At 45.2% G+C, this 27,433-nt stretch overlaps 1 protein-coding gene across 8 annotated transcripts in view; it reads left to right on the top strand.

The window, feature by feature from the left end:
* The window catches only part of CACNA1B (calcium voltage-gated channel subunit alpha1 B), a 168,170-nt gene that overhangs the window by 16,652 nt on the left and 124,085 nt on the right, over positions 1-27,433 (top strand). For all 8 annotated transcript variants that reach the window (XM_074331476.1, XM_074331468.1, XM_074331473.1 and 5 more), the window contains exons 4-6: positions 18,542-18,633; positions 19,766-19,918; positions 21,702-21,892. In XM_074331476.1, the coding sequence (XP_074187577.1) occupies positions 18,542-18,633; positions 19,766-19,918; positions 21,702-21,892 (436 nt within the window). The remainder of the gene's footprint in view (positions 1-18,541; positions 18,634-19,765; positions 19,919-21,701; positions 21,893-27,433) is intronic.

Genomic DNA, 27,433 nt, shown 5'->3' on the forward strand with positions numbered 1-27,433 from the left:
GCCCCTGGCCTGGGCCGGGCCTGGGCTCCCCGACGGGCTGAGCGGTGCCTCTGAAACAAGTCCTGCCTCTGGCCCAGACTGGATGGTGGCTATGCTCAACTCAGCTGTCCTGGGGCCAGAGCCACCATTGTTGGGGTGACAGCATCTCCAAGGGGATGGGGAGGGTACCTGCACTCTGGATCCTTCTTGCTGGTTTATTCTCCAGACTGAGGTGATTCTGAGAGTCAGACAGGTGCCCATACAGCTGTGCTGGGCAGCTGGACCTGTGTGGTCACCCTGTCTCCTCCGTTTGCTGGACTTGCTGGAACGGGACGCTGAGGCACAGCCGCTGGCTCGCTCTCGGGATGGGCAGAGGGTGCACGGCCCATCCAAGGCTGACAGCTGCCCCTGCCCAAGGGACAAGTGGAAGGTTCAGGGAGCTGTGGGTGCGGCCTGTGGGGCAGGGACCTCAGGCTATCGTGCTGGCCTCCTCACTGGTGCTGGCTGTCCCCAAGCAGTCCCAGAGCACATGTGAATGGGCTTGGGACTGCCCGCCCCTGCGGTCTATGCTCTCCCCTAGGCTAAACATGGCCCCTTTGGGGGGTGCAGGAGTGTGGGGCTGTGGCCCCCAGATGGGCAGCAAGATGCCAGAAGGAAGGAGTGGGACAGGCCCGCTGGCCACTGATATGTAGGGCTTAGGGTAAGGCTTGGTGGGCCAATCTGTGTCCCTGGTCCTGTCACTTCCTCCTAGACAGATGACAACTGTGCTTCCTGCTCACCCAGGCATTTCCAGAAATGAGTGGCCCTGTGGGCTGTGCTGGCCTGGGGGGGGGGCATGGGTGTGGCTGTGCACCCAGGTGGTCCTGCACAGCTGGCGGTTCAGAGGCAGGTCGCCTCCTAGTCAGTACTTAGATATTTGGCCACAAAGACCCAGGGGGACGTGGCGTCTGGGGCTGTGGGGGACGTGGTCTCTGGGCCAGGCTTGGGGTCCGGGCCAGGCTTGGGGTCCAGGCCAGGGCTGTAGTGTGTGGTCCCATCGCCTTGCATTCTGATGGGACTGGGAGTGCCACCTCCACCTGGGCAACAGCGCCATGGGGTGCAGGGGGGTAGGGCTGGCTGATGTGTCTGCTGCAGGTCCCTGTGTCCCCGCGTCACTCCAGGTCTATATGCCTCGCTGTTCCGTGTGCGGGGTGGGTGCTGGGCCACGCAGTCGCGAGCTGGGTGAGTCCAGCCTGTTTGTGAGCACAGTTGTGTTTATAACTTACATACAAACTTGTATTTTACCTTTTTTTTCTGCCTAGCGGCGTATTGAGGTGAAATTCGCAGACCATAATATTCATTCTTGTACAGTGTACACGCCAGGGGGCTTTTTTACATGTTTGTAGAACGTGCAGCCCTCACCACAACCTAATCCCAGAACATTTGCGTCACCCCGACCGGAAACCCGCAACAGTTAGCGCCCCCCCCCCTCCCGCCCCTGATGTCTTTCTGTCTTTATGGATTTGTCTGTTCTGGGCACGTCACTCAAAGGCCACCACATAGTATGTGCCCCTTTGTGTCCCGCTTCTGTCACGTGCTGTTTTCAGGGTTCATCCACGTGGCATGTCAGGCATCTCCCTCTCATATTGCACCGCACACTGGGGGCTGCGTTTTGTTTTCATTTGTAATGACTGCAGCGTCACGCTGTGGTGGCTTATTGGTGCCAGCACCACGGAGATGGGCGGAGTCTTCATTTCGCGTGGTTTTGATGACCGTGTGGCGAGCTCACTGGGGTCTCCCAGGCGAGGCCGCTGCGTCCTGGGGCCACTGTGAGAAGCTCTGCTGTGACCGAGTTCTTGTCTCCTCCAAGAGGAATCATTTTATCTGTTCCTTTCCTTACTTATTTGCATCCATTATGTGAGCCAGAACTCTCAAAATAAGATTAAATGAGAATTATTTTATGATCTGATTTGAAAGGAAATCCTTCATGATAAATGTGGGTTTGTTGGTACTCCTGAGAGTAGATATTGTGCATTGAAAAGATGATTCAGAAAGGATCTCACTTTCTAAATCTCAGCATTCAATTGACTAAAGTTCCAAATCCAAAAACACAGTTCTTTAAAAAAATTTTAGATTTAATTCACCACACAGATGGATCTTGAAAGCAGAGAAAGACAAATACTGTGCTTACAGGTGGAATCTAAAAACAAGCAAACAAACAGCAAACGCTGACAGAAAGATCAGATTGGCTTACCAGGGCGGGGCTTGGGGGCGGGGCGGGGCGGGGCCGGGGCGGGGCCGCAGGGAGGTGGGCGGAGCCCAGCGTCCAGCTGTAAGCCTCGGGCTGTCCTGTGCCCCGTGGTGACACAGCTGACGCTGCTGGACCACGGGTAGGAATGGTGTTGAGAGTGGAGCCTAAGAGCTTCCATCTCGAGGAGCTTTTTCTTGTCTTTTTATTGTGTCTGTGTGAGAGACGGATGTTAACTAGACCTGTGCGGCAATCATCCCACAATAGACCTAAAATCTATTGTGCCACACACCTTGAACGTACACAGTGAAGTACGTCAGTTATTTGTCAATAAAACTGGAAAAATTTTATGTATGCATTTAGCAGTTTTTAACAATGATTTTCAAGGAAACTCTAATGTGTTTCATCTCATTTCATAAACTTGGTTAATGTCAAACATTTAAAATTTCATTTATAAACTTACTATAACTGGACCTTCCTAGGTACTGAAGTATTGTGTGTCCAGTAAACAAAAGTGCAAATATTTGCTTAGATTTTCTTGAATGTTCCAGTAGTTTACAGAAGTATTGACTTTCAACTTAAAACCTCAAGTCCCACTCAGATTTCCCAGCGAGCCCTTCCCAGGCCGTGTAATGCTATGTGCAGCCCGTCTAGTGTGCCGGTGTTCTCACAGATTCTCTGGGGCATGACCCCGAAACCTCACATGGCAAGTGATTCCCACAGACATCTCCATGTTTGGTTCTAAGCCTCCCCGGCGCCGAGACATGTAGCCCACTAAGGAAACTGTCCTCTCAGAGCACGGGAAGCTGAGGGTCCCCTCCCACGTCGTTTCTGATCGCCTCATCCCAGAGCATTTGGTGGCCAGGTGAGGCCCACACTCTGCTGAAACACCAGAGACAGTGGCAGGGGCCTCTCTACCCAAACTCTGGTGGCCCATGTAAATGAGGGTCCAGCTTACTCCCTGGGCTGCTATGCCATTGGGTAGATTTGTGTCTTTCTGGTTCTTAAGATAGATTATAGACACGTTCTTGCCTGGGTCCTCTCACCTTTGGGTCCTTCACGACAAAACAAAGTTATTTGCCGTAAGACCACAGGGGGCATCTCTCACAGGACACATGGGTTTCTGCATCTCCTGGGTCTGCTGCCCATGTGACTTCTAGGGTCATTTCACTGACATTTCTGGGTTTGTCAGTGTGTCACGATACTGGTGGACAGGAAGCTGTCAGGTGAAGGAAGACATGACTGTCCTGTGTAATGTGTCTCCTTGGTGGACGGCTTGGAGCGTCCGTGTGCCCTCACCGTCTGCACTGTGGGCTCTGTGACAGGTGTGCTGCTGGCTGTGTGCCCACACAGCTGCTTCCACACGCATGTCCCCTCCCTCATATTTCCCTGGAAATTAGAAGCTTCGGGAATGTTTCTTAGAGAAATAAAACGTTACAGATATAATCGAAGTCTTGTGACTACCATCCCTCAGTCATTCTCTTTTGCCTTCTGCTGGTGACATCTATCCTAATTTGTGTTCATTAGTCCAGTGTGTGTGTGCGTGTGTGTGCGTGTGTGTTCCAACTTTTGTGAGTGTCGGTATCCATGAATAATATACTATATTGTTTGCCTGGGTATGTGTGCATTTACATGCAGATAAATAATTGTTTCACAGCTTGCTTTTGACCCCTGGACATTGCTTTCAACATTTCCGGGTGCAGGCGTCTGGACAGAATCACACTCCACTGTAAGCGTAACTTTCTCCTTGTCATGAGTGGCAGCTTAGCTCCATTTTGCACGATGACAGCCAGTGCTGATAGGAACATGATGCGTACATTTCTTCCAGCGTTTGTGTGACGTGTCTAGTCTGTCCTTACAAGGGCTTCCTGAATTACACGGATGCTCATTTTCAAGTTTTCTCGAAGTAGCAATGTGCTCTCGAACCGGTTCTACGGTTCTCTCTTCCGCAGCAAGCTGCTTCTGCGTCACGCAGCTGTAATAGTTCGCGTAACTGAGGGTGTGAAAGGGTGTTTTTTCATCAGTTCCATTTGTGTTTCCCCAATTGCTAGTGGTTTGGGGCACCTCCTTTTCTCTTTTGTAATTTGCTGATTTTTTCTGACAGGTTATTTGTATTTTTAATATTAATTTATAGGAATTCTTTCTGTTTTGGCAACCAATTCTATGTCAGTTATATATTGCAAATATCTTTTTCTTTTCATTTTCTCTATAGTATCTTTTGTGGTATAGTTTACATGTTATTATAGTCAAATTTATCAATCTGGGAAATTTATCAATTTACTACTGTGTGTTTTGTGATTTTTATGTTTTCCTTAGAAATCCTTTCTTACCTCACAATCCTAGAACTGTTCTCTTAATTTTTCCCCCCAAAGTTTTAAAGTTTGCTTTCTGTACTTAGGTCTCTTTTTCTATTTTCCAATTTTTAAAATTGTGGCAAAATACACATAACATAAAGTTTACCATCTTAATCATTACTAAGTGTGCAGTTAGTTCAGTGGTTTTAAATATATTTATAATATTGTGCAACGACCACCACCACCCATCTCCATAACTCTTTTCATCTTGCAAATCTGAAACTCTGTCCCCATTAAATAATAACTCCCTGCTGCCCTCCCTCAGCCCCGACGACCACCATCCACCTCCTGTCTCGAAGGGCCTCACACAAGGGTAATCACACAGCACTTGTCTTTCTGTGACAGGCCGGGTTCACTGAGCATCATGTCCTCAGGGCTCTTCCCGTTTCATCCTGTGTGAGAGAGAATTCCTTTCCTCGTCTAAGGCTGACACTCCACTGTAGGTATACGCTGCATGTGCCGCTTCATTCATCCATTTGGGGGCACTTGAGTTCCACCCACATTTAGCTACCATTGTGAATCCGGCTGCTGTGAACCTGGGTGTACAAACATCTCTCCGAGACCCTCTTTCCAGTTCCTTTGGGGATTTACCTAGAAGTGGAATCGCTTCCTCAGTGGCTGCACCATTTCCATCCCCACCTGCAGTGCCCAAGGTTCCAGTCTCTCCATTTCCCTTTCTTTTTAGACTTTAACCTTCCTACTGGGTGTTGGGTGGTATCTCATTTGATTTGCATTTTCCTAATGATTAGTGATGTTGAGCACCTTTTCATGGGCTTATTGGCCATTTGCATATATTTTTTGAGGAATACCCATTCAAGTCCTATGCCTGTTTTTAAATTGGGTTTTTTGTTGTTGTTGAGTTGTATTGTTAGATGCTAATTCTTTATTAGATATATGATTTGCAAATATTTTCTCCCATTCTTTAGCTTCTCTCTTTCACTCTCCTGATATTGTCCTTTGGTATATTAAAGTTTTAAGTTTTGATGAACTCCAATTTAGGTATTTTTCTTTTATTGCCCATGCGTTTGGTGTCTTGTCCAAGAAAGCACTGCCAAATTCAATGTCGTAAAGATTTTCTCTTATATTTTCTTCTAAGAGTTTACTAGTTTAAGGTGTTATATTTCAATCTCTGATCCATTTTGAGTTACTTTTTGTATGTGGTATAAGATAAGGGTCAAGCTTAATTTCTTTTTTTTGCCTGTGGATCTCCACTTTTCCCAGCAGAATTTTGTGAAAAGACTGTCTTTTCCCCACCGAATGGTCTTGGCACTCCTGTTGCTAATCAATTCCTTGTATGTGTGGATTTCTTTCTGGGTTGTTATTCTGTTCTGTTGGTCAGTGTGTCTGTCCTTGTGCCGGTTGCACACTGTTTGGATTAACGTAGCTTTGCAGTAAGTTTCTAGAAATTTTTAAAAATAAATTCATTGGGGTGACATTGGTTAAGAACATTATATGAGTGTGAAGTGTACAGTTTTATAGTCCATCATGTGTCTATGGCATTGTGTGCTTATCACCCCAATCTCGTCTCCCTCCGTCACCACTGTGTGACCCCTTTACCCTCATCATCTTCCCCCCTCCCTTCCCTCTGGTAACCTTCACACTGAGTGTGTTTGTTCGTTTTGTTTTGTTTGTTCTTGTGTTGTTTTCTGTTTTATACCCCACATGTCAGTGAGATCACATGGTTCTTGTCCTTTTCCGTCTGACTCATTCCCTTTGCCATGAGACTCTCAAGATCCATCCGTGTTGTCACAAATGGTCCTATTTCATCTTTTCTTACCACCGAGTAGGATTCCATTGTGTATGTTTACTACATCTTCTTTATCTATTCATCTATCGAAGGGCATTTTGGTTGTTTCCATGTCTTGGCCACCGAAAACAAAGCTGCAGTGAACATTGGAGCACACGTGTCTTTACAGATAGATGTTTTCAGATGTTTGGGGTAGATACTCAGAAGAGAAATTGCTGGGTCATATGGTAATTCTATTCTTAATTTTTGGAGGAACCTCCACACTGCCTTCCACAGCGGCTGCACCAGTCTGCATTCCCACCAACACTGTATGAGGGTTCCTTTTTCTCCATAATCTCTCCAACATTTGTTATTACTTGTCTTGTTGCCATTTGGACATGACGGGTGTGAGGTGGTATCTCATTATGGTTTTGATCGAGTTGAGCATCTTTTCATATGTGTCTTGGCCATTTGTATGTCTTCTTGAGAGAAGTGTCTGTTCACATCCTCTGCCCATTTTTTAATTGAATTGTTTGTTTTTTTGTTGTTAAGTTGTATGAGTTCTTTATATATTTTTGGTATTAGCACCTTATCAGAGGCGTTGTTTGCAAATAACAATATATTAAAAAGATAATACACAATCAAGTGGGATCCATTCCAGGGGTGCAGGATGGCTAACATATGCACATCAATCGATGTGATACAACACATAAACAAAATAAAGGATAAAAAACATATAATCATATCAATAGATGTAGAAAAAGCATTTGACAACATACAACATCCATTGATAACTAAAACACTTAATAAAATGGGTGTAGAAGGAAAGTATCTCAACGTAGCAAAGCACATGTATGACAAACCTGCAGCTAACATCATAAATGGTGAAAAACTGAAGGCTTTTCCTTTAAGATCAGGAATGAGACCAGGTTGCCCAGTATCACCACTGTTATTCAGCACAGCACTGGGCGTCCTCGCCAGAGCAATCCAGCAAGAGAAAGAAATAAAAGGACTCCAAACTGGGAATGAAGAAGTCAAATTGACATGTTTTTGCAGGTGACATGGTTCTATATACAGAAAACCCTAAAGGCTCCACCAAAAAACTATTAGAAATAATAAACAAATACACTAAAGTTGCAGGATACAAAATCAGTGTACAAAAATCCATTGTGTTCCTATATACTAACAATGAAATACTGGAAAAAGAAATGAAGAAAACAATTCCATTTACAATTACAACAAAACGAATAAAATACCTAAGAAGAAACGTAACAGAGGAAGTGAAGGACCTATTATACACTGAAAACTGTGGTAACTTTTGAAATCAGGAAATGGGAGTCCTCTCAATTTCATTCTTTTGCAAGATTGTTTTGGCTATTCAGGGTCCCTTGAGATTCCACATTAATTTTAGGATGAGTTTTTTTATTTCTGCAAAAAATGTCATTGGAATTTTCATAGGGATTTCATCGAATCTATAGATTACTTTGAGTAATATAGACATCTTAACAACATTAAGTTTTCTAATTCATGAACATAAGATGTCTTTCTGTTTGTTTAGTGTTCTTTAATTTCCTTCAGCAATGTTTGGTAGTTTTCAATGTACAAGTCTTTTGCCTCCCTGGTTAATTTTATTCCAGAGTATTTTATTCTTTTTGATGCTATTGTAAATGGATTTTTAAAAATTTTTGATTGCTCATTGCAAGTGTATAGAAATACAACTTATTTTTTGTGTTGACTTTTTCTCTTGAAACTTTGCTGAATTCATTAGTTACGGTAATTTTGGATGGATTTTCTACAAATTTAGGGCTTTCTACATGTAAGATCTGTTGATATTTTTACTGTAATTGCATTGAATTTGTAGATTAATTTGGGGAAAACAGACATCTAATGATGTTAATTGTCTCATTTATTAACATGTTTTATCTCTATTATCTCTTTGTTCTTCAAGAACGTTTTGTGACTTTTAGTATTATTGCTCTTATTTTATTGAGTTTATTCCTAGATACTTTATAGAGTTTGTTGCTACTATAAACAATATTTTTATGACAGCTTTATTGAGATGTAAGTCGCACAACATAAAATTCACCCTTATATACAATTCAATGAATTTTAGTACCTATAGTCACAGAGTTTGCAAGCATCACCATTATCTAATTTTAGAGCATCTTCATCCCAGAAAGGAGTCCCATACACATCAGAACAATATTTTTTTTAAATAGTATTTTCTATTTGTAAATGAAAATAGTTTATTTTTGTATATTTACTTGGTATTTCATAATCTTGTGGAACATTCTAATTAGTTCAAATCTTTTTTCTGTATATGCTTTTGGGTTTTCTCCATAGAAATCACATTATCTGTGAATTAGTTTCTTTCCTCCTTTCTAATCTTTATATATTTCACTTATTTTTCTTGTCTTATTGCCTTGGCTAGGACCTCCATAGGACATAAATGGTATACTTGTATTATCTCTGAATTTGAAGAGAATTGCTCCCAATGGTTTTTAGTAGATACCTATTGTGAGTTTAAGGAACTTTCCTTCTATTTCTAGTTCTTTTATTTTCTACCATGAATGATATCGAAATTTCATCAAATAATTTTTTCTGAGATTGTTGACATGATCATATGGTTTTTATTTTGATTTTTGATGTGGTGGTTACATTAATAGTCATCCTGCTATTAAACTATTCTTATGTTTCTATGACAACTCAAGTGGCCATTTTAATACTCTTAAAATATGTAACTTTGAATTTTATTTACTAATACTTTATTTAAGATTTGTGTTTATAGTTGAGATGTGTGTAAAATTTTATTGTTCTTTTCCACTTTTGATATCAAAATTATACTAGCATCATGAAATGAATTGGGGAGCTTTTCTTGTATTTTCTTCTTGAAAGAGTTGATTTATAGAATTATCTGTGCTGGGCCTGGTGTTCTGGCAGAGGAAACCTGAGTCCAGATTCACTTTTGTAGATAGTTTTGGTAGGCACAATTCTAACAGGACCCCCATGATGCACTTCCTTTGCCTGCACACTCGTACAGTCATCTCCCTTGAGTGTGGAACGAACTGTGGGTGTGAGGTATCGCCCCTGTGATTACTTTACAAACCAGTTGACTTTGAGTTAGCCAAACAGGGAGCTATTAAGCTGGGACTGACTTAATCAGGTGACCCCTTCAAAGAGATCGTTCCCTTCCTAAAGTCAGAGAGTTCAGAAGCATGAGAGGGATTGTTGAAGGGCCAGGTGGCGAGGACGTTGTGGGGCCTGTAGGAGCTAAGGGAAGTCCCCAGCTGACGGCAAGATAATGGACTCCGTTCCTACTGTAAGGAAAGGAATTCTGCAGACGACCTAACGGGGCTGCGAAGCGTCAGTTTCCCCAGTTTGGCCTCCAGGTGAGGAGGCAGCTGGCTGATACCTTGATTTCAGCTTGGTGAGACCCCAAGCAGAGGACCCAGCCTGGATGAGCCCTGACTTCGGACCTATAGACTGTGAGCTAGTAAGTGGGTGCTATTTAAAGTCACTAAATTTGTGGTAAGTTTTGATACAGCAGTAGAAAACGAATACAACAGTTCATAGTTGTATTTTTCAGGTTTTCTACTTCTTCAGTCACTTTTGGTAATTTGAACTTTGGCAGATATATCCATTTCATCAAAGTTTTAACGTTTATCAGCATAAAATTGTTAATAATATTCTCATGTGATTCTAAAAACCACTCCTGTTTGTACTTATTTTCCCTACATGTACATAACATGTGCATATGTGTACACATGTATGCATACGTGTGTGTATGAGTGTGCATTGTGCATGCATGCAGTACTATGTGTATCTGCATATGTGTGTGTCTGCACATGTGTGCTCATATGTGAATTTTTTATTATTATTATTCTTGCCGAAGCTTGTTCATTTTATTAAAATTTCAAAGATTCGGCTTTCTTTCTCTATTTTCTATTTTAACCATGTCAACTCTTATCTTTATTATTTCCACTTTTCTACTTTCTCTGTACTCTGCTGTTCTTTTTAAAGATTCTTGAGACATAGCGAGGCTTGGTTTATTTATTTTCAATCTTTTAAAAAATAAAATCACTTAAGTTTATTATCATAGTTTCCCCTAAAACATTACTTTAACTGAACCCCACACAATTTTAATATGTAGTATTTTTGTTGCTGATGAGTTCTAAATATTTGGTAATTTCTGTTGTCACTTCTCTAATTAATGAATTATTTAGTTGTGTATTTTGAGGATTTCTATACATGTGAATTTTCTTTGAAATGTGTTTAGTTGCAGAAATGCAATAATATATGTTACTAATTCTTTGAAATTTACTGAGGCTTCTTGTGTGATGTAGGATGTGGGCAATTTTCAAAGATATTCCAGTGCACTCCAAAAAAATGTATATTCTCTATTTGTTAGGAGCAGCTTTTGATATATAAATATGTAGATAAGATAAGATGAAAAGCTGTAGAAGATTAGAACTACATAATGGGTCAAGGCTGCTAATTTTGTTTTCATCTTTGTTTTAATTTCTGCTAATTTAGCCTTACTAAATTCAGTGGCACTAAATTTTCGTGTTTAGTCTTTCCGATTATGATAAGAGCTTTGTTAGAGGGTTTTTCATTTTTTTCATTATTTGTTTTGAGTTTATGAGTTTGGGTGCATAAAATGAATGATGATCATATTTTTGGTGAAATTTTCCTTTTAATATTATACATTATGCCTTTCTTTAGCCCTGTTACTACTTTTTGTCTCCAATTCTGTTTTGTCTTTAGTTACTATACCAACTTTCTTTTCTACAGTATTTACTTAGTGTATGCTTTTTTTTTTATATCTTTATTATTCCTTTTTTTTTTTTTTTTTTAAGATTTTATTGGGGAAGGGGAACAGGACTTTATTGGGGAACAGTGTGCACTCCCAGGACTTTTCTCCAAGTCAAGTTGTTGTCCTTTCAATCTTAGTTGTGTAGGGTTCTGCTCAGCTTCAAGTTGTTGTTCTTTCAGTTTTAGTTGTGGAGGGTGCAGCTCAGCTCCAGGTCCAGTTGCTGTTGCTAGTTGCAGGGGGCGCAGCCCACCATCCCTTGCGGGAGTCGAACCGGCAACCTTGTGGTTGAGAGGACGCACTCCAACCAACTGAGCAATCCGGGAGCTCAGCGGCAGCTCAGCTCAAGGTGCCGTGTTCAATTTTAGTTGCAGGGGGCGCAGCCCACCATCCCTTGCGGGAGTCGAACCGGCAACCTTGTGGTTCAGAGGATGCGCTCCAACCAACTGAGCCATCCGGGAGGCAGCTCAGCTCAAGGTGCTGTGTTCAATCTTAGTTGCAGGGGGCAGAGCCCACCATCCCTTGCGGGACTCGAGGAATTGAACTGGCAACCTTGTGGTTGAGAGCCCACTGACCCATGTGGGAATCGAACCGGCAGCCTTCGGAGTTAGGAGCACAGAGCTCTAACCACCTGAGCCACTGGGCCGGCCAGTGTATGCTTTTTTAATCTGTTTTTTTCCAACAGTTCTGTATTTTTTCAGGTGTGTCTCTCATAAGTAGCATACAGTTGGACTTTTAAACACCCCAATTTAACAATCTGTGCTTTAATAGGAAATTAAAATTAATACATATTTCTCGTGATTATTGATATGTGGATTTAATTCTAATATCTTATTTTGTGTTTCCTCCTTATATCCTTTCTTTGCTTTCTTTTGGGGGGTCTTTTTCTGACTTCTGTAGCTTGAGAAAATGTTCTCTATTTCCTGATCCCCACACACCTTTTCCTCCTCTGCTGGTTTTGAAATAGATTGTATTTCTATCCATTTACCTGATATTCTTAACATTTTAACCATATATTTGTAATTATACATTTATCTTGCACAGAGGTCAGCAAACTACAGCCCATCTATCTGACAGCTTGTGTTTAGAAATAAAGTTTTATTGGAACACACCCTTGTCCATTCATTTACATATTACCTATGGCTGTTTTCATGCTATGATAGCAGAGTTGAGTGCCTGGGACACAGACCTTGTGACTCACAAAGCCTAAATGTTGACTAACTGGCTATTTACAGAAAATGTTGGCCACGCCCGGGCCTAACACAGTGAAGAGCGTGTTAGCCGCTGTTACAGTTTGATGCAAGTACACATGGAACAGCCCCTTCTGTAAATACTTTTATTGTTGCGTAAATTGTTAGTTTCACATATAGAAGATAAACACAAAAAGAATGAAAAACTGAATGTCATAATTTTAAAATGCAATTAATGATTAAATATACTTAAAAATATTTTCTGTGCCTACCATTGTTCTTGTATACTATGCATTCCCCTTGAGTTCAGTTTTCATGTTGTTTTACTGAGGGTCTGGGGTGATGACTTATTTTAGACCTGAAAATATGCTTATTTTGCCCTCAGTGTTTTTATTTTATTTGTTTATTTTTAAATAATTTTTCATTTTTCAATTACAGTTGAAATACAGTATTATGTGAGTTTCGGGTGTACAGCATAGTGATTAGACATTTGTACAACTTATGAAGTGATCCCCCTGGTTAGTCTAGTACCCACCTGGCACTATACATAGTTATTACCATATTATTGACTATATTCCCTATGCTGTACTGTACATCCCTGTGACTATTTTGTAACCACCAGTTTGTTCTTCTAACTCCTTTCGCCTTTTTCATCCATCTCCTCAACGCCCTCCCATCTGGCAATCATCAAAATGTTCTACGTATCTAGGAGTTTGTTTCTGTTTTGTTTGTTCGTCTATTTTGTTTTTTAGATTCCACATACAAGTGAAATCATATGATATTTGTCTTTCTCTGTCTGACTTATTTCACTCTGTATAATACCCTCTAGGTCCATCCATGTTGTTACAGATGGCAAGATTTCATTCTTTTTCATGGCTGAGTAATACTCCGCTGTATATGTGTACCACATTTTCTTTATCCAATCATCTATTGATGGACTCTAAGGTTGCTTCCATATCTTGGCTATTGTAAATAACACTGCAATGAAAATATGGATGCATATGTCTATTTGAATTAGTGTTTTTGGTTTCTTCGGATAAATACTCAGAAGTGGGATTGCTGGGTCCTTCTTTGTCCTTTGTTATAGCCTTTGCTTTAAAGTCTATTTTGCCTGGTGTGAGTATTGCTACCCCAGCTTTTATTTTTCATTTCCATTTTCATGAAATATCTTTTTCTATCCCTTTACTTTCAGTCTATGTGTGTCTCTCGACCTGAAATGAGTGTCTTGTAGGCAGCATATGAAAGAGTCTTGTTTTATTATCCATTCAGCTCTCCTATGTCTTTTGATTGGAGCATTTAATCCATTTCCATTAAAGTAATTATTAATAGATACTTAGTTATTGCCATTTTATTATCCATACTTTTTTTTTAACGGTTGTTTTATTTTTTAGTTTTGTTTTTTTTTAGATTTTATTGGGGAAGGGGAACAGGACTTTATTGGGGAACAATGTGTGCTTCCAGGACTTTTTTCCAAGTCAAGTTGTTGTCCTTTCAATCTTAGTTGTGGAGGGTGCCGTTCAGCTTCAAGTTGTTGTCCTTTCAGTCTTAGTTGTGGAGGGCGCAGCTCAGCTCCAGGTCCAGTTGCCGTTTTCTAGTTGCAGGGGGCGCAGCCCACCATCCCTTGCGGGAGTCGAGGAATTGAACTGGCAACCTTGTGGTTGAGAAGATGTGCTCCAACCAACTGAGCCATCCGGGAGCTCAGCGGCAGCTCAGCTCAAGGTGCCGTGTTCAATTTTAGTTGCAGGGGGCGCTGCCCACCATCCCTTGCGGGACTTGAGGAGTTGAACCGGCAACCTTGTGGTTGAGAGCCCACTGGCCCATGTGGGAATCGAACCGGCAGCCTTCAGAGTTAGGAGCATGGAGCTCTAACCACCTGAGCCACTGGGCCGGCCCCTATCCATACTTTTAAAATCTTTTTTCTTCCTCTTCTTAAAGAAGTGCCTTTGACATTCCCTGTAATACTGGTTTGGGGTGATGAACTCCTTTAACTTCTTCTTGTCTGGGAAGCTCTTTATCTGTCCTTTGATTCTAAATGACAGCTTCGCTGGGTAGAGTAATCTTGGTTGTGGGTCCTTGCTTTTCATCACTTTGAATATTTCCTGCCAATCCCTTCTGGCCTGCAGCGTTTCTGTTGAGAAATCAACTGACAGTCTTATGGGAGCTTCTTGTAGGTAACTAACTGCTTTTCTCTTGCTGCTTTTAAGATTCTTTCTTTGTCTTTAACCTTTGCCATTTTAATTATAATGTGCCTTGGTGTTGGCCTGTTTGGGTTCATCTTTTTGGGACTCTGTATGCTTCCTGGGCTTGTATGTCTATTTCCTTCACCAGGTTAGGAAAGGTTTCAGTCATTATTTATTCAAATAGGTTCTCAATCCCTTGCTTTCTCTCTTTTCCTTCTGGTACCCCTATGATGCGAATGTTGTTATGCTTGATGTTGTCCCAGAGGTCTCTTAAACTATCCTCATGTTTTTGGAATCTTTTTTCTTTTTGCTGTTCTTATTGGGTGTTTTCTGCTTTCTTGTATTCTAAATTGCTGATTTGATGCTGTGCTTCATCTAATCTGCTGGTGATTCCTTCTAGTGCATTCTTCATTTCAGTTATTGTATTCTTCACTTCTGACTGGTTCATTTTGGGTGTTTTTCCTCCATTTAAAAAAATTTGTTTTGATTGGGGAACTGTGTTTTTTCCAGGACACATAAGCTCCAAGTCAAGTCATTGTTTTTTGTTTTTTCAATCTAGTTGTGGAGGGCGCAGCTCAGCTCCAAGTCAAGTCATTGTTTTCAGTCTAGTTGTGGAGGGCACAGCTCACTGGCCCATGTGAGAATCAAACCGGCGACCTTGGTGGTATGACTCCCCTACCTATGGCTCACTGGGTGTTCCTTTTTGGCCCCACCACATCCTGCTTTCTTATGTGGGGAGTGGGACCACGGAACGCTGCATGAGTCCCTGCATGACACACGTTAATGAGAGGGAATGACACCAGCTGATTGGCTGTGCGCACTGGCCGTGACTACAGTGGAGGAGCCATTGTGCAGGGGCTGAACCTATGGAGCAGGATTTGCTTTAGTGGGGCTCTGGTCCCTGCCCAGCCTGCCTTTGGATGTGTCATCTGTGGAGGTGGTTTGGTGGTGCTCTGGTGTGGTCTGAAGTTGGCCACTGGGTGTGTTGGTCCCTGGGGCCTCTTGAGAGGGACTTTGGTGCTGGCCAAGGTCAGCCACTGCATGTGCCGTGCCTGGGGCCACTTGGTATGAGCTACAAAGTAATCTTCAGATAGTTGCCACCTGAGCGGGGCTTGGAGGTGCCTCGAGAGGGCAAGCCCTAAACCAAGGCCGGCTGCTGCCAATGCTGGGCTTGGGGCTGCTTAACAAGAGGTCGGGGCATGCTGAGACCAGATGCTGCTTGTTTGGGGTGTGTGACTCTTTGAGAGATTTTAGGAAAGTTCACAGCTTGAGCCAAGACAGGCTGTTTGTATGGAAAAGCCACTGGAAGTGGCTTGGGTGGGCCCGCAAATTGGGTGGAGTGGGGTCTCGGTATTACCAGGGCACAACAAACCGTGTTAGCCAGGTTGATGGAGACTCTGATATGGTGCCTGCCTGCACGTGCAGGCTCGGTGGGAGGAAGACAGAAAAGAAGCAATGGCTCCTGCCAGCATCTCTGTCAGAGAGAAAGCTGCTCCTCCCGCCCTCGTCCTAGAGCTAGACGACTTAGTTCCTCTCCGTGTGTCTCTTGTGCCTTTCGAGCTGCTGCCCCAGTCCTGGAGCTCAGAGTGAGTGAGTCTGTCAGTAGGTAAGCCACTGGTTTTCACAGCCAGAAGTCATGGGGACTTCTCTCCCTGGCACTGAAACCGTGTGCTGGCGAGCCTGGTGTGGGGCTGCGACCCCTCACTCCTCCACAGCTGAGACCTCTGATTTTTAACCACCACACGTGGATGTGCAACCAGCCTGTTCTGTGTCTCTGTCCCTCCTACCAGTCTCCATCTGGCTTCTTCTGTCTGTTCTTACAGGTAGGACTCCGGTCCTGCTAGACTTCAGGTGGTTCTCAGTGATGGTTGTTCTGTGGTTTAGTTGTAATTTTGATGTGGTTTGCCTTTACTCTTCATTGATAGTTTAGTTGCATATAAAGTTCCAAGATGACAAGTATTTTTCTGTTGATTTTGAAGGTATTACTTCTAGCACATATTTTTGCTGAGGTGAAGTTTTCTCTACTTTTAATTATCCTTTTTTGGTAGATATTTTACCTTTTTTTCCTGGCAGCTTTTAAGACCTCTTTTTATGCTTAACATTCTGCAGTTCTTTGCACTGTTTTTAGTTGGATGTATTTGCTATATTTGATTGGTGCTTGTAGTGAACTTTACATTTGAGCATTCGAGTCTTTCATTCTGAAACTTCTCATCTGTGAGCTCTTCAAACGTTGCTTCTTCATCATGTGCTGTGTTCTCTTCTTTTGGAACTCACATTTGATGTGTGTTAGATATATGACCTAACCTCCATGTCACTTAACTTTTCTCTCAATGTTTTTCTGTCTTTCCGATATCTGTGGGTGAGTTCCACTGTTTTCTAAACCATTAATACACTCAAACCATGTTCTCGAGCCTTTAACATGATTCATTGTTATTACTGATATCATTTCAATAACTATTTGTTTATTGCCTAGACTTCTAGCTAGTTTTTAAAATATCTGTTTTTGCTTGTTTTTGTTTCATAATTTGATTTCATCTGAACAAAATTAATCTTCCACTAGTTAATTCCAATAGTTGAATGTCTCTCTTAGCATTGGATTTTCTCATGTCCTGTGGAATTTTGTTTGAAAAAATGTTCTTGTTGTCCTTCTTTTCTTTTCTCCTGAGAGTCTTATCTTATTGTTGACCCTGCTCCATCTCTAATTTTATTCTTCACTCCAGTGTATTTAGAGTGACACAAAGCCTTCTTCACCAAAATTCCAGGATGCTTTTTAAAGGTACAGCCAACAGGATTGTTGGTGAATTGGATGTGGAGTGTAAGAGAGAGCGGACTCTGGGGATGATGCCTTGCTTTTGGCTTAAATAACAGTTGACTAGTGCTAGTCACTGAGAGCGGGAGGACTGGGGAGGGAGCAAGATTTGGAGTGAGAGTCAAAAGTTCTTTAGTCTGTTACCATGATGTAACAATGCTGTACTTAAAAAAAGAAAGTTACATTTTAAATACTTACATGAAAGTTTAAGAAAGAGTTTTTTAATTATATAATGCTTGATAAGCTTTTTTTTATATCTAAGTGGAAATATTTAAAAGGCATTTGGATATATGAGCCCAGAGTTTCAGATTTGAGTTAGAGATGTGTGTTTGGGAGAAATAAGCATACAGTGGTTCTCAAAGCTATTGGGTAGATCCCTATGGAGGGTGCCCTGGGGCATTCAATTTTCGAGTCTGGTGTTGAAGGTAAAGCTGACGAGTGAGACCTAGAAGCAACTCCCAAGGAGTTAAGAGGAAAACCAGAGAGTTGACCAAAGGGCAAGAGAAGAAATCATTTGAAGAAGGAGACTTAACTGTTGGAATTGGCGAGAAGCAGGTTTGACACAGTACTTCAGGGGAACCGTGGGGTGAGGACCTAGTAGAACGAAGCTAACGAGAGAGGAAAGGTAAGGCAATGGACAGAACAAGGACTGACAGTTTCAGTGAGTTCGGGTGTGAAGGGAGCAGAAAAACATGCTGTGGTAAGAGGTGGACGTGGGCTCTTCCATCTGTTTTAAAAATGGGAGACGTTGGAATATGTTTTTATGCTAATGGAACTGATTGGGGTGGTTTTCCTGAGTCCTCTGAGCCCTCAATTCCATCTTCCCACCCCTTATTCCCACATCATCCTGAGATAAAATGAATGAGGGCAAGTATGGGGCCTGCTCAGGAGCCCTCGAGCCCATTTACTCCTGTGCCCACTCATCACTGCCTCTCATGAGGCAGCTTGGACTGCAGTTGAGCTGGGTTTGGGGACGTGGTTCAGGCTTGGGCTCAGTTGGAGGAGAGACTCAAAGGCAGACCAGAGACCCAGTGTCCGCTCAGAGGTGATGCCTTTGAACTGGAGGGATGGTGATGCTGGCAGAAGCCATCAGTGACAGTACTGGTGAGGGCCCACAGCCTGCGCCAGCCCTGTGCTCACACAGTGGGGGACAGAGACACAAGGTGCCATGCAAGCTCTTGGCAGAAAGGACACAGGTGGGAGGAGGGGTGTGTTGTCTTCTCAACTCGGCGGGAAGCCCTTACTCTTCTCTTTTGTTCCTGCCAGGATCCTTGCCACGGCTGGCACGGACTTCGACCTGCGGACGCTGCGGGCTGTGCGGGTGCTAAGGCCCCTGAAGCTGGTGTCTGGGATTCCCAGTGAGTCTGCAGAAAGCAGTGCGACTCAAGCCTACCCGGAACACTGACCTCCTTCCCCACCCCACCATGGCCATGGCCACAGTCCTGCCCCTACTCAGGGCGCCCGTTGGCCTTGGCCACTCTGAGCTTGCTGCTTGAGCCCAGGGAACCAGGTGTGAAGAAGGGGGGAGCTGGCCTTTTCCAGTCGCTCCGTCCTCCATGAAAGCCCAGAGTGGGACTCGGCTGCTGAGATGGACGCTTGGCTCCTCCTCACAGCCTCTGCTGTATTTCCAGCTCTTTGCTTCTCGTTCTGGGATTAAACGGCAGAGGAGAGGTTGGCCTGGGTGGTGGGGGCAGGGCCACTGGACACAGACCAGGTTCACACACATTCCTGGACTGGACAGGACGATGGAGAGAGTCCCCTCGGGAGCCACTGGCCCCCTGGCCCCTGTTCCTCCAGTTCACTGGAAGTTTGGGGTTCGGTTTCCCTCAGCGCCTGGATGGGGGGGCCCTAGGCTGTGTCCCCCAAGGCCCTGCCAGGCAAAGGCTCAGGCCTGTATCCAAGGGCTGGGGCCAGGTTGGAAGTGGGGGTCATGGGGTTCATCCCCCTCTGCCTAGTTGCTCTGCCTGGACACACTCACACTCTGTGGTCAGTGTTAAAACACTCCCAGGGGCATGTCCTCTGCTTCACTTTCCCTAAGGAGTCGGGTGTACCAGGAACCCCGAGCTTCCCTCCCAGCATTCCCTGCTCTCAGCTTCCAGAATCTTCTGCTTTTCCCTCTTGGGATTCCCTCATCTTCCTTCTCAGGACTCCCTGTTCTTGCTCCACCGTGAAGGCTCCATAGGTCTACAGCCGCCACCAGCCCACACTCTCCACTCAGACTTCAGGCTCTGACACCCCTGCACCCCAGTCCTCCCCCTACAGCCCGCCTCCCCCCAGGACCCTGTGGTTTGTCCCCCCTGGGCTCTCGGCTCTGCCCTCACACGCACTCACTGTTCTGTCCTCCTTCTCCAGTCCCTGCTCTGCCCCGTCCTTGGAGGGCCCCCAGCTCTGTGTGTTGTCACCAGGTACCCCGGCTCTCGCCGTCGCCCCCCCACCCCCGCTCTCCTCCCCGCCCCCCTGACCTGCCTGCTGTGCCTGCTCTGGCCGCAGGTTTGCAGGTGGTGCTCAAGTCCATCATGAAGGCCATGGTCCCGCTGCTGCAGATCGGGCTGCTGCTCTTCTTCGCCATCCTCATGTTCGCCATCATCGGCCTGGAGTTCTACATGGGCAAGTTCCACAAGGCCTGCTTCCCCAACAACACAGGTGAGGCCGGCCTGAGCCCTCCGTCAGGCCCTGGGTGCTTGGGTGCCTTCTGGGCGCCAGGCCCGGAGGTGGCGCTGACCTTCCAGTGGGGACACACGCAGAAACCTGACACCTACAAACACAGACACTAGATGCAGGAACTTCCAGGAAGGAAACAAAAGGGTATTGAAATAGTGATTTGGGGCCCACTCACTATGGCTAAGGTGACAGCTGAACTCAGTGTGAAAGCAGTGTGAAGAGAGCTGGTGGCTGCCTGGCCAGAGGGCTTGGGCTACAAGTAACGGCACATGCGCAAGGCAGAGCGAGGAGCAACTGACGGGCCAATGTGGGCTTCAGGGCTGCGGCGGGAACGCTGAATCTTATTCTGGGAGACGTGGGAAGACTTGCAGGCCTCTGGGTGAGGAGTGAGACCATCTGGTGGCCGGGCTGCTGTGGGAGGCGGAGGCAAAGGCAGAGGCAGGGTTCAGTCTGAGCGTCCCTCAGCCCTGGACAGACGACGGAGGTGGTCAGGATGGGCCGGGTCCTGGCTGCATTTTGCAGTGAGGCTGCCGGGAGGCTGCATGTGGCACGGAAGAGAGAAGAGCTGAGGATGACACTAAAGTCTGTGGTCTGAGCTGCAAACAAAGAACAACACCCGTCTGGTCATCTCAGTAGATGCAGAAAAAGCTTTTACTAAAATTTAAATCATGATTTTTAAAAAGCCTGTATCAAACTGGAAATAAAAAGGAATTTTCTTAAGCTCCCTAAAATTTCCTTGAACATCATACTTTAAGTCTTGAGCTTTCCCTCTAAAGTCACGACCGAAATGAAGGCACACGCACTCACCTCACTTGTGTCGATGTGGCGCTGGTCGTCATGGCTAGTGGCCGGACGCAGGAAAAAGAAGAAAAGCTATGCAGGACTTGAAAGGAGGAAGTGAGACTGTTCTGATTCAGAGAACACAACTGTCTCCGTGAGACGACGACTGTGTATTCTCCACGAGCATCTGTGAATATCGGGGCCGTTTGCCTTCTACACCTGGTTCTACACCTGGGCACCTGTTCCATCCTGGCAGGGCCTCAGCACTTCTCCCCTTTGATGGGATGGACTCCATGCAGTGACACATGTACTTATTTTAAGCAGTTTTGCCTCTCCTTTCTAGGACTGTGGGAGTGTGCTGCTTGCCTTCTTGTGCAGAGATTAGCACTGGTTTTCTGGTGTCTCCTTAACTCCCTGTTGGTCCCTGGCTGCCTTCCAGGTGCCAGCCAGTGGGAGCACGTCCACTCTGTGGGGCTGGGCCGGTGAGGCCTGGCTGGGGCCCCAGCCATCTCTGGACACATGCTGGGTGGGCTGTGGGTCGGCCTGCCTGCCAGGCACTGACGGTAGTGGCTGAGTCCAGCTTGGCACTGGCTGCAGAGCGATAGGCAGCTGTACATGTCACGAGAGTTTTGGTGGCAGTTTGGCTGTGAGGGAGAGAAGTCAGCGTGGAGAGGCAGGACAAATTGGAGGTTAGGAGTTCGTTGTTTTGATTGTGAGATCAGTGAGTCCCGAGCATGTTTAAATGATGATGGGCAGGTGCCAGTCATGCGGGAGGGGCTAATGAGTAGTTACTGAGAGGGTAGGTGTGAGCTCAGGTGGAGGAGACTAGGCAAGAGGAGAGAGCAGTGTGGGTGGGAGGAGGGTTGGGAAGTTGAGGGAGGGCTCCCGTGGGGGCTGATTCCTGCCCGTCTGAGCCGGTCCCAGGAGGGGTGGAGCACTCTGAGTGTCTGAGCCCGGGGTCTGTGTACCTCTCTTGTGTTCACAGATAAAGACCCAGTGGGCGACTTCCCGTGTGGCCGGGAGGCCCCTGCCCGGCTGTGTGAGGGCGGTGCCGAGTGCCGGGAGTACTGGCCTGGGCCCAACTTTGGGATCACGAACTTTGACAACATCCTGTTTGCTGTGCTGACGGTGTTCCAGTGCATCACCATGGAGGGCTGGACCGACATCCTCTACAACGTGAGTCCTCTGGGCTGGCGCTGCTGGGGCCCGCGTGGGGTGGCGCCTGTGACCTGAGAGCCTCTCCGCAGCCTAGGTCCTTCCTTCAGAGGGCTCCCCTAGGGTCCACTCAGACTCTTGACCCTGGTCCTGGGGGCTGTTTTATCCGCCAGCTGACAGAATCACTCCAAGACCCTTCGTACAGAAGGTGATGCGGAGCCAGGGCGCGAGCTGCTGACACCAGCTGGCCGCCCTGCTGGGTCTTCTGAACGGAGGAAGGGACATGGCCGCGGCCTCTCGCTGGCTCTGGGCTGTCAGGTGAAGCCGTGAGCAGCAGGCAGGGTGCAGGGCCACGCCGGGCTGAGTCAGGAAGCCGTTCCTGCTGCTGGCTTCTTGGGAGGGAGCCTGTCATGCACTTTGGCTTCCTGCCCCAGTGTCTCTAGTACTGACACTCTGGTCTCCTCACTGTCGGTCAGGATGGCAGCCGTCTCAGCAGTGCAGGGCAGTCGGGGTCTGGTGCCCATGACAGAAGTTGGGGATAAGCCTTGGGGTGCCAGGTCACCCATGTCACGCCCACCTTCCTTCCCCCTGAGCAGGCCTCTGTCTTTATTGATGTGGTGGCCCCCTCCACCTGTTCCCTTCGGCCTGGAGTCCTGTCATCCTTCAGGGCGCGAGGACAATTAAGCTAGTACCTTGGGGCTGTGGGAGGTGGGGAAGCATCATGCCCAGGGGCCAGGAACCTGGTGGGAAGGCCTGGCTGGTGGCCTCTGTGCCTGGGGGTGGGACCCTGGAGCACATGGTGCTTCACTTTGAATCTGTCAACTGGGGCCCGGGTGGGGTGTGGGCTGCAAGCCCCTGCAGCCTTGTGCTGGTGGCGTGACAGTGGGCAGGAGGAAGGGCACACACTGGGACCCTCTGCGCTGTGTCCTGCGTGGACTCGTGCAGACCCAGCTGCACCTTGGGGCTGGGCATGCAGCAGGCGCTGGCTCAGTGCACGTGAGGACTGCAGGAGATGCTGGTCCAAGGTCCCTCTGTGGAGTGGGAGTTGCGTCTGGTGACAGCTCTGTTTGATCGAGGGAAAAAAGAATGAGGACAAAGGCCGTGACGAGGAGCTTGGCTGTTCTCTCCCTACAGCCGATCAAGGAACAATTTCCACAAAGATGGACCCTAAAAATAGGTCTGAGCTGGCCACGTCCCTGCCAGCCCCACCCCGAGGGCCTGCCTGAGCCCGTCTCTGCTGCCTCAGTGCTCCCTGGGGCTTGGCCAGAGGCTCCGGGGATTCAGACTGGTGGGTCTCTGCCCAAGGGGGAGGGGCCATGCAGGAAGCAGGCCCTGGGCAGGAGGCAGCCATCGGGGAAGGGGCACGGGGTGCTGGGTACCTCCATGTGCTGCTTGTCCAGTGGTGAGCAGGAGGTATTCAGTAACCAGCACCCAGTGACAGCAACTGCTGTGACACAAAGAAGTGAGGATGGGGGGCTGGGGACCAGTGAGAGGGCTCTGGGAAAGCAAGGCCTGGGGCGTCTGGAGGCCAGATGTGCAGTTGCGATGGGCTGGTGCCTTGGGGGGTTGGCAGGCCACCAGGATGCAGTGATGGAGGTGAGCTGTGCTGCTGGCGCCAGAGCTGGATGCACCGTCCTCAGCGAGGGCCAGCAGGGTGGTGGTTGGAGATGAGACAGGCATTTTGAAGGTGATAAGTCAGCCGGTAAAGGAATACGCCTGGTCAGGCAAGTTAAGAAAGTTTAAGAAAATCTATTTTATTAAGAGAAAGTCTATTGGCTGAACAAAGACAGCTGCAGCCTAGGCTGCACATCTAAAGGAGACTTGCAGCCTCGAAGGAGTAGGTGAGGGGGGTTTTATAGGGGCTGTGCTGACAGGGTAGCATTATTTGAACAGAAAATGCTGACTGCCTGTAAGCCAGTAGCAGTTTTGTGGTGTTTTCTATTATCACAAGTTTGGCTCTGCCTGCAGCTGCAGGCCAGCAGACATTTTGTTGTTTTCTTGAAGACATGGCTCTGTCTGTAAGTCAAGGTGTCTGAGTCCTAACCTTCAGAGACCTAACATTAAGTCAAAGTCTCTAACATTCAGAGACCTAACAGAAGGAGATTCTGTGGAGGGGGAGCCCAAGGAAAGGGGCTTTCGTGCCACCCTGGAGCAGAGGTCCAAGCAATGATGCTTGGACTTCAGGGCAGGAGGTGTGGGTCTGCAGCTGTGGCCCAGACGCAGGTGGAGAGGACACTGGGTGCTAGGAGGGGGCGTGTGAGTGTCTCTCGGGGACTGGCCGTAGCCAGGAGCCCTTCAACATTCTGACCGGGAATGGTGGGGTCTGCTCAGTGAGGACAGCTGGGAACCGGGCAGTGGCCTGGGGCTCTCCCGCTGGAGGAGAAATGGCGCGCCTGCACTTTGAGAAGTAACTGCAGTCCAGTGAGGAGTCCTGGAGGAAGCCCCAGACTACACTGTGAGAGGCGAGTCAGCAGTAGGTCCTGTCAGCGGATGGATGCCAGGAGCCACTCGCCTTGCCCCTCTCCCCCTCTCCTCCCTCCCCTACTCTGGTAGCCCAGGGGGCAGCAGCTTGACCCCGCTGAGGAAGGAGGAAGAGTGGGCAGAAACTGGGAGGGGAGGAGGAGTGAGGAGAGGTCGGGAGGGGTGGGGATGGGGGAGGAGAGTAGGGGTGGGGCGGAGGGGAGAGAAGAGGAGGAGGGATGGGGCGGGGGGAGGAGGGGAGGAGGACTGGTGAGTATTTGGTGGTGGTGTCACGTTTTTAACTTCAGCCATTCCGATACATGTGTAGTGACGTGTCATCGTGGTGTGCCCCGTGCTTCATATGATGGCAAGCTTCGTTCATACCTCTTTGCTAACCCTGTCTCCACTGAAATATCTCTGCAGCGTTTGCCTGTGGTCTGCTTGGATGGTTCTTCCACTGTGGAGTTGTCATGTATTCTAGACACTAGTTCTGTGTCAGTGGCACGGTGTTTCGCTTCGGCTTTGGTTTGCAGTCCCCTGATGACTCAGGACGCCAACCACCCTTTATGTGCTCCCTACACCACTTACACGTCTTCTTTGGAGACATGTAATCAGAGACTTGGCCCATCTTACAATTGGGCTACTTGTCATTTTATTATTCACCTGAAAGATTTATTTTTATATTATGGATCCAGACTCTTTTTCAGACACATGATTTGCAAATATTTTCTCACATTCTGTGGGTAGTTTTTTCACTTTCTAGATGGTTTCACTTGAAGTACAAAAGATTTTTATTTTGATGAAGTACAGTTTTTCCATTTTTCTTTTTACCACTTGCGCTGTTGGAGCTCTATCTAAGAATCCATTACCTAATCCAAAATCATGAAGATTTACTCCTATGTTTTCTTTTAAGATTTTTCTAGTTTTTGCTTTTGTATTTAGGTCTATGATCCATTTTGAGTTAATTTTTGTACATGGAGTGAGGTGGGGTCCAGCTTCATTCTTTTGCATGTGGATCCCCAGTTGTCCCAGCACCATTTGTTGAAAAGACTCTTCTTTCCCCACTGAATTGTTTTGGCACCCTTGTTAAAAAACCAGTTGATCATAAATGTAAGGGTTTATTTCTAGATCATCAATTCTATTCTATTGATCAATAAATCTATTCCTTTTTGGGGTAGTTTAGGGGAAAGTTTTAAAATGACAATTTCACTTTCCTTAATTATGAGACTATTAAATTTATCTATTTTGTATTGTGTGAATTGTGATAGTCTGTGTTGTTTGAGAAACTGATCTGTTTCATCCACATTGTTAAATGTATGTAGAGTCGTTTGTGGTATTCATGATCCTTTGATGTTTGCTGGGCCTGTAGTGACAGCCCGTTTCAGTCCTGACATTGATCTTTTGTGTCTTCTCTCTTTTTCCCCTTGGTAAGCATTGCTAGAGGCATGTCAACTGATTTTTTCCAAAGACCAATTTTGTTTTTAATTGATTTTCTCTGTTGTTTTTGTTTTCAATTTTATTGATTTCTGCTTTTGTCTTTATTGTTTACTTTTTTCTGCTTGATTTGTGTTTATGTTCTCTTCTTCTAACTGCTTCAGGTGTAAGCTTAGATTATTGATTTGAGACCTTTCCTATTTTGTAATAAATATATGTATTTAGTGCTATAAATTTACCTCTTGGCACTACTTTAGCTGTGTCCTTCAAATTTGATATATTGTATTTTCATTTTCATGCAGTTCAATGTATTTTAAAGTTCCCTTCAGACTTCCTCTTTGACTCATGGATTATTTAAAATTGTTTTCTTTACTTTGTGTTTGGAGAGTTTCCTGTTATCTTTCTGTTATTCACTTCTAGTTTGATTCTATGCTGGTTAGAGAGTACACTGAATTTGAAAAAAAATGTCAATTTTAAAAAATTTGTTGAGGCTTGTTTTTTGGCCCAGGATATGATCTATCTTAGCATATGTTTTGTGGACACTGGAAAGTAATGTGTATACTAATGTGTGTGTGTGTGTGTGTGTGTGTGTGTGTGTGTGTGTGTGTTTCAGTCTATTGCTGTCATCATTTCACCATTTCAAGTGAAGTGTACAAACGTTAACCTCTTTATATTTCTTTACCAACCCGGATTTATAATATAATTATCTTAAATTTTTTCCTATACATATATTTAGAACCATATCAGAATATGTTATAATTTTTGCTACCACCGTCAGCAATAATTTGGAAAACTCAAAAGGACAAAGAAAATCTATTAACCCCATTTTTACTCTTCGTTATTCTTTCTTCCTTCCTAATGGTCAACAATTCCTTTTTTCATCATTTTCTTTCTGTTTAGAGAATTGTATTAGCTATTCTCTCAGGGTAGATCTCCTGGTGACATATTCTCCTAATTTCCCTAGTTTTTATATGAGAACGTCTTGATTTTCACATCATTCCTGAAGGATATTTTTAATGGGTGTATGTGTCTGGATTGACAATTATTTTCTTTCAGCACCTGGAAAGTATTGTGCCACTTTTTTTCTGGCTGCCATGTTTTATGATGAGAAATTTTTTGAATTTTTCCCCCATAAGTGAGGTGTCATTTCTTTCTTGCCACTTTCAAGATTTGAAATTTTTTCTTAGTTTCCTAAGTTTGACTATGATATGTCTTATGGATTTCTTTGGGGTTATCCTGTTTGTCACCACTTAGCGTCTTGAATCTGTAGGTGTGTTTGTTGCCAAATTTTGGAAGTTTTCAGCCATTAATTTCTCTCAGTACTTTTCAGCCTTCTTTGTCCTGTACGCTGCTACTCTGATGACATGAATATTAGCTCTTCTGTTACAGTCCCACAGGTTCTTAAGACTCTGTTTTGGTTTTTCCTTGATAGTTTTTTTGTTTGTTTTGTTCATTTTTTAAGTGTTTTCTCTCTGTTCATAAGAGTGGGTAATTTCTATTGTTCTTTGTTACTGTTCACTGATCTTTCCTCTGTCCCCTTCATTCGTTGTGCCTTTCAATGGAAATTTTTATTTTGGTTATTTTATTTTTCAGTTCTAATTTTCTAAGTTTTGGTTCTTTTTGTCTTTTATTTATTTACTGATACTATTTGTTGAGACTGTCTATTTT

This window comes from Rhinolophus sinicus, linkage group LG04 (assembly GCF_036562045.2).
Source record: "Rhinolophus sinicus isolate RSC01 linkage group LG04, ASM3656204v1, whole genome shotgun sequence".
Taxonomy (NCBI): domain Eukaryota; kingdom Metazoa; phylum Chordata; class Mammalia; order Chiroptera; family Rhinolophidae; genus Rhinolophus; species Rhinolophus sinicus.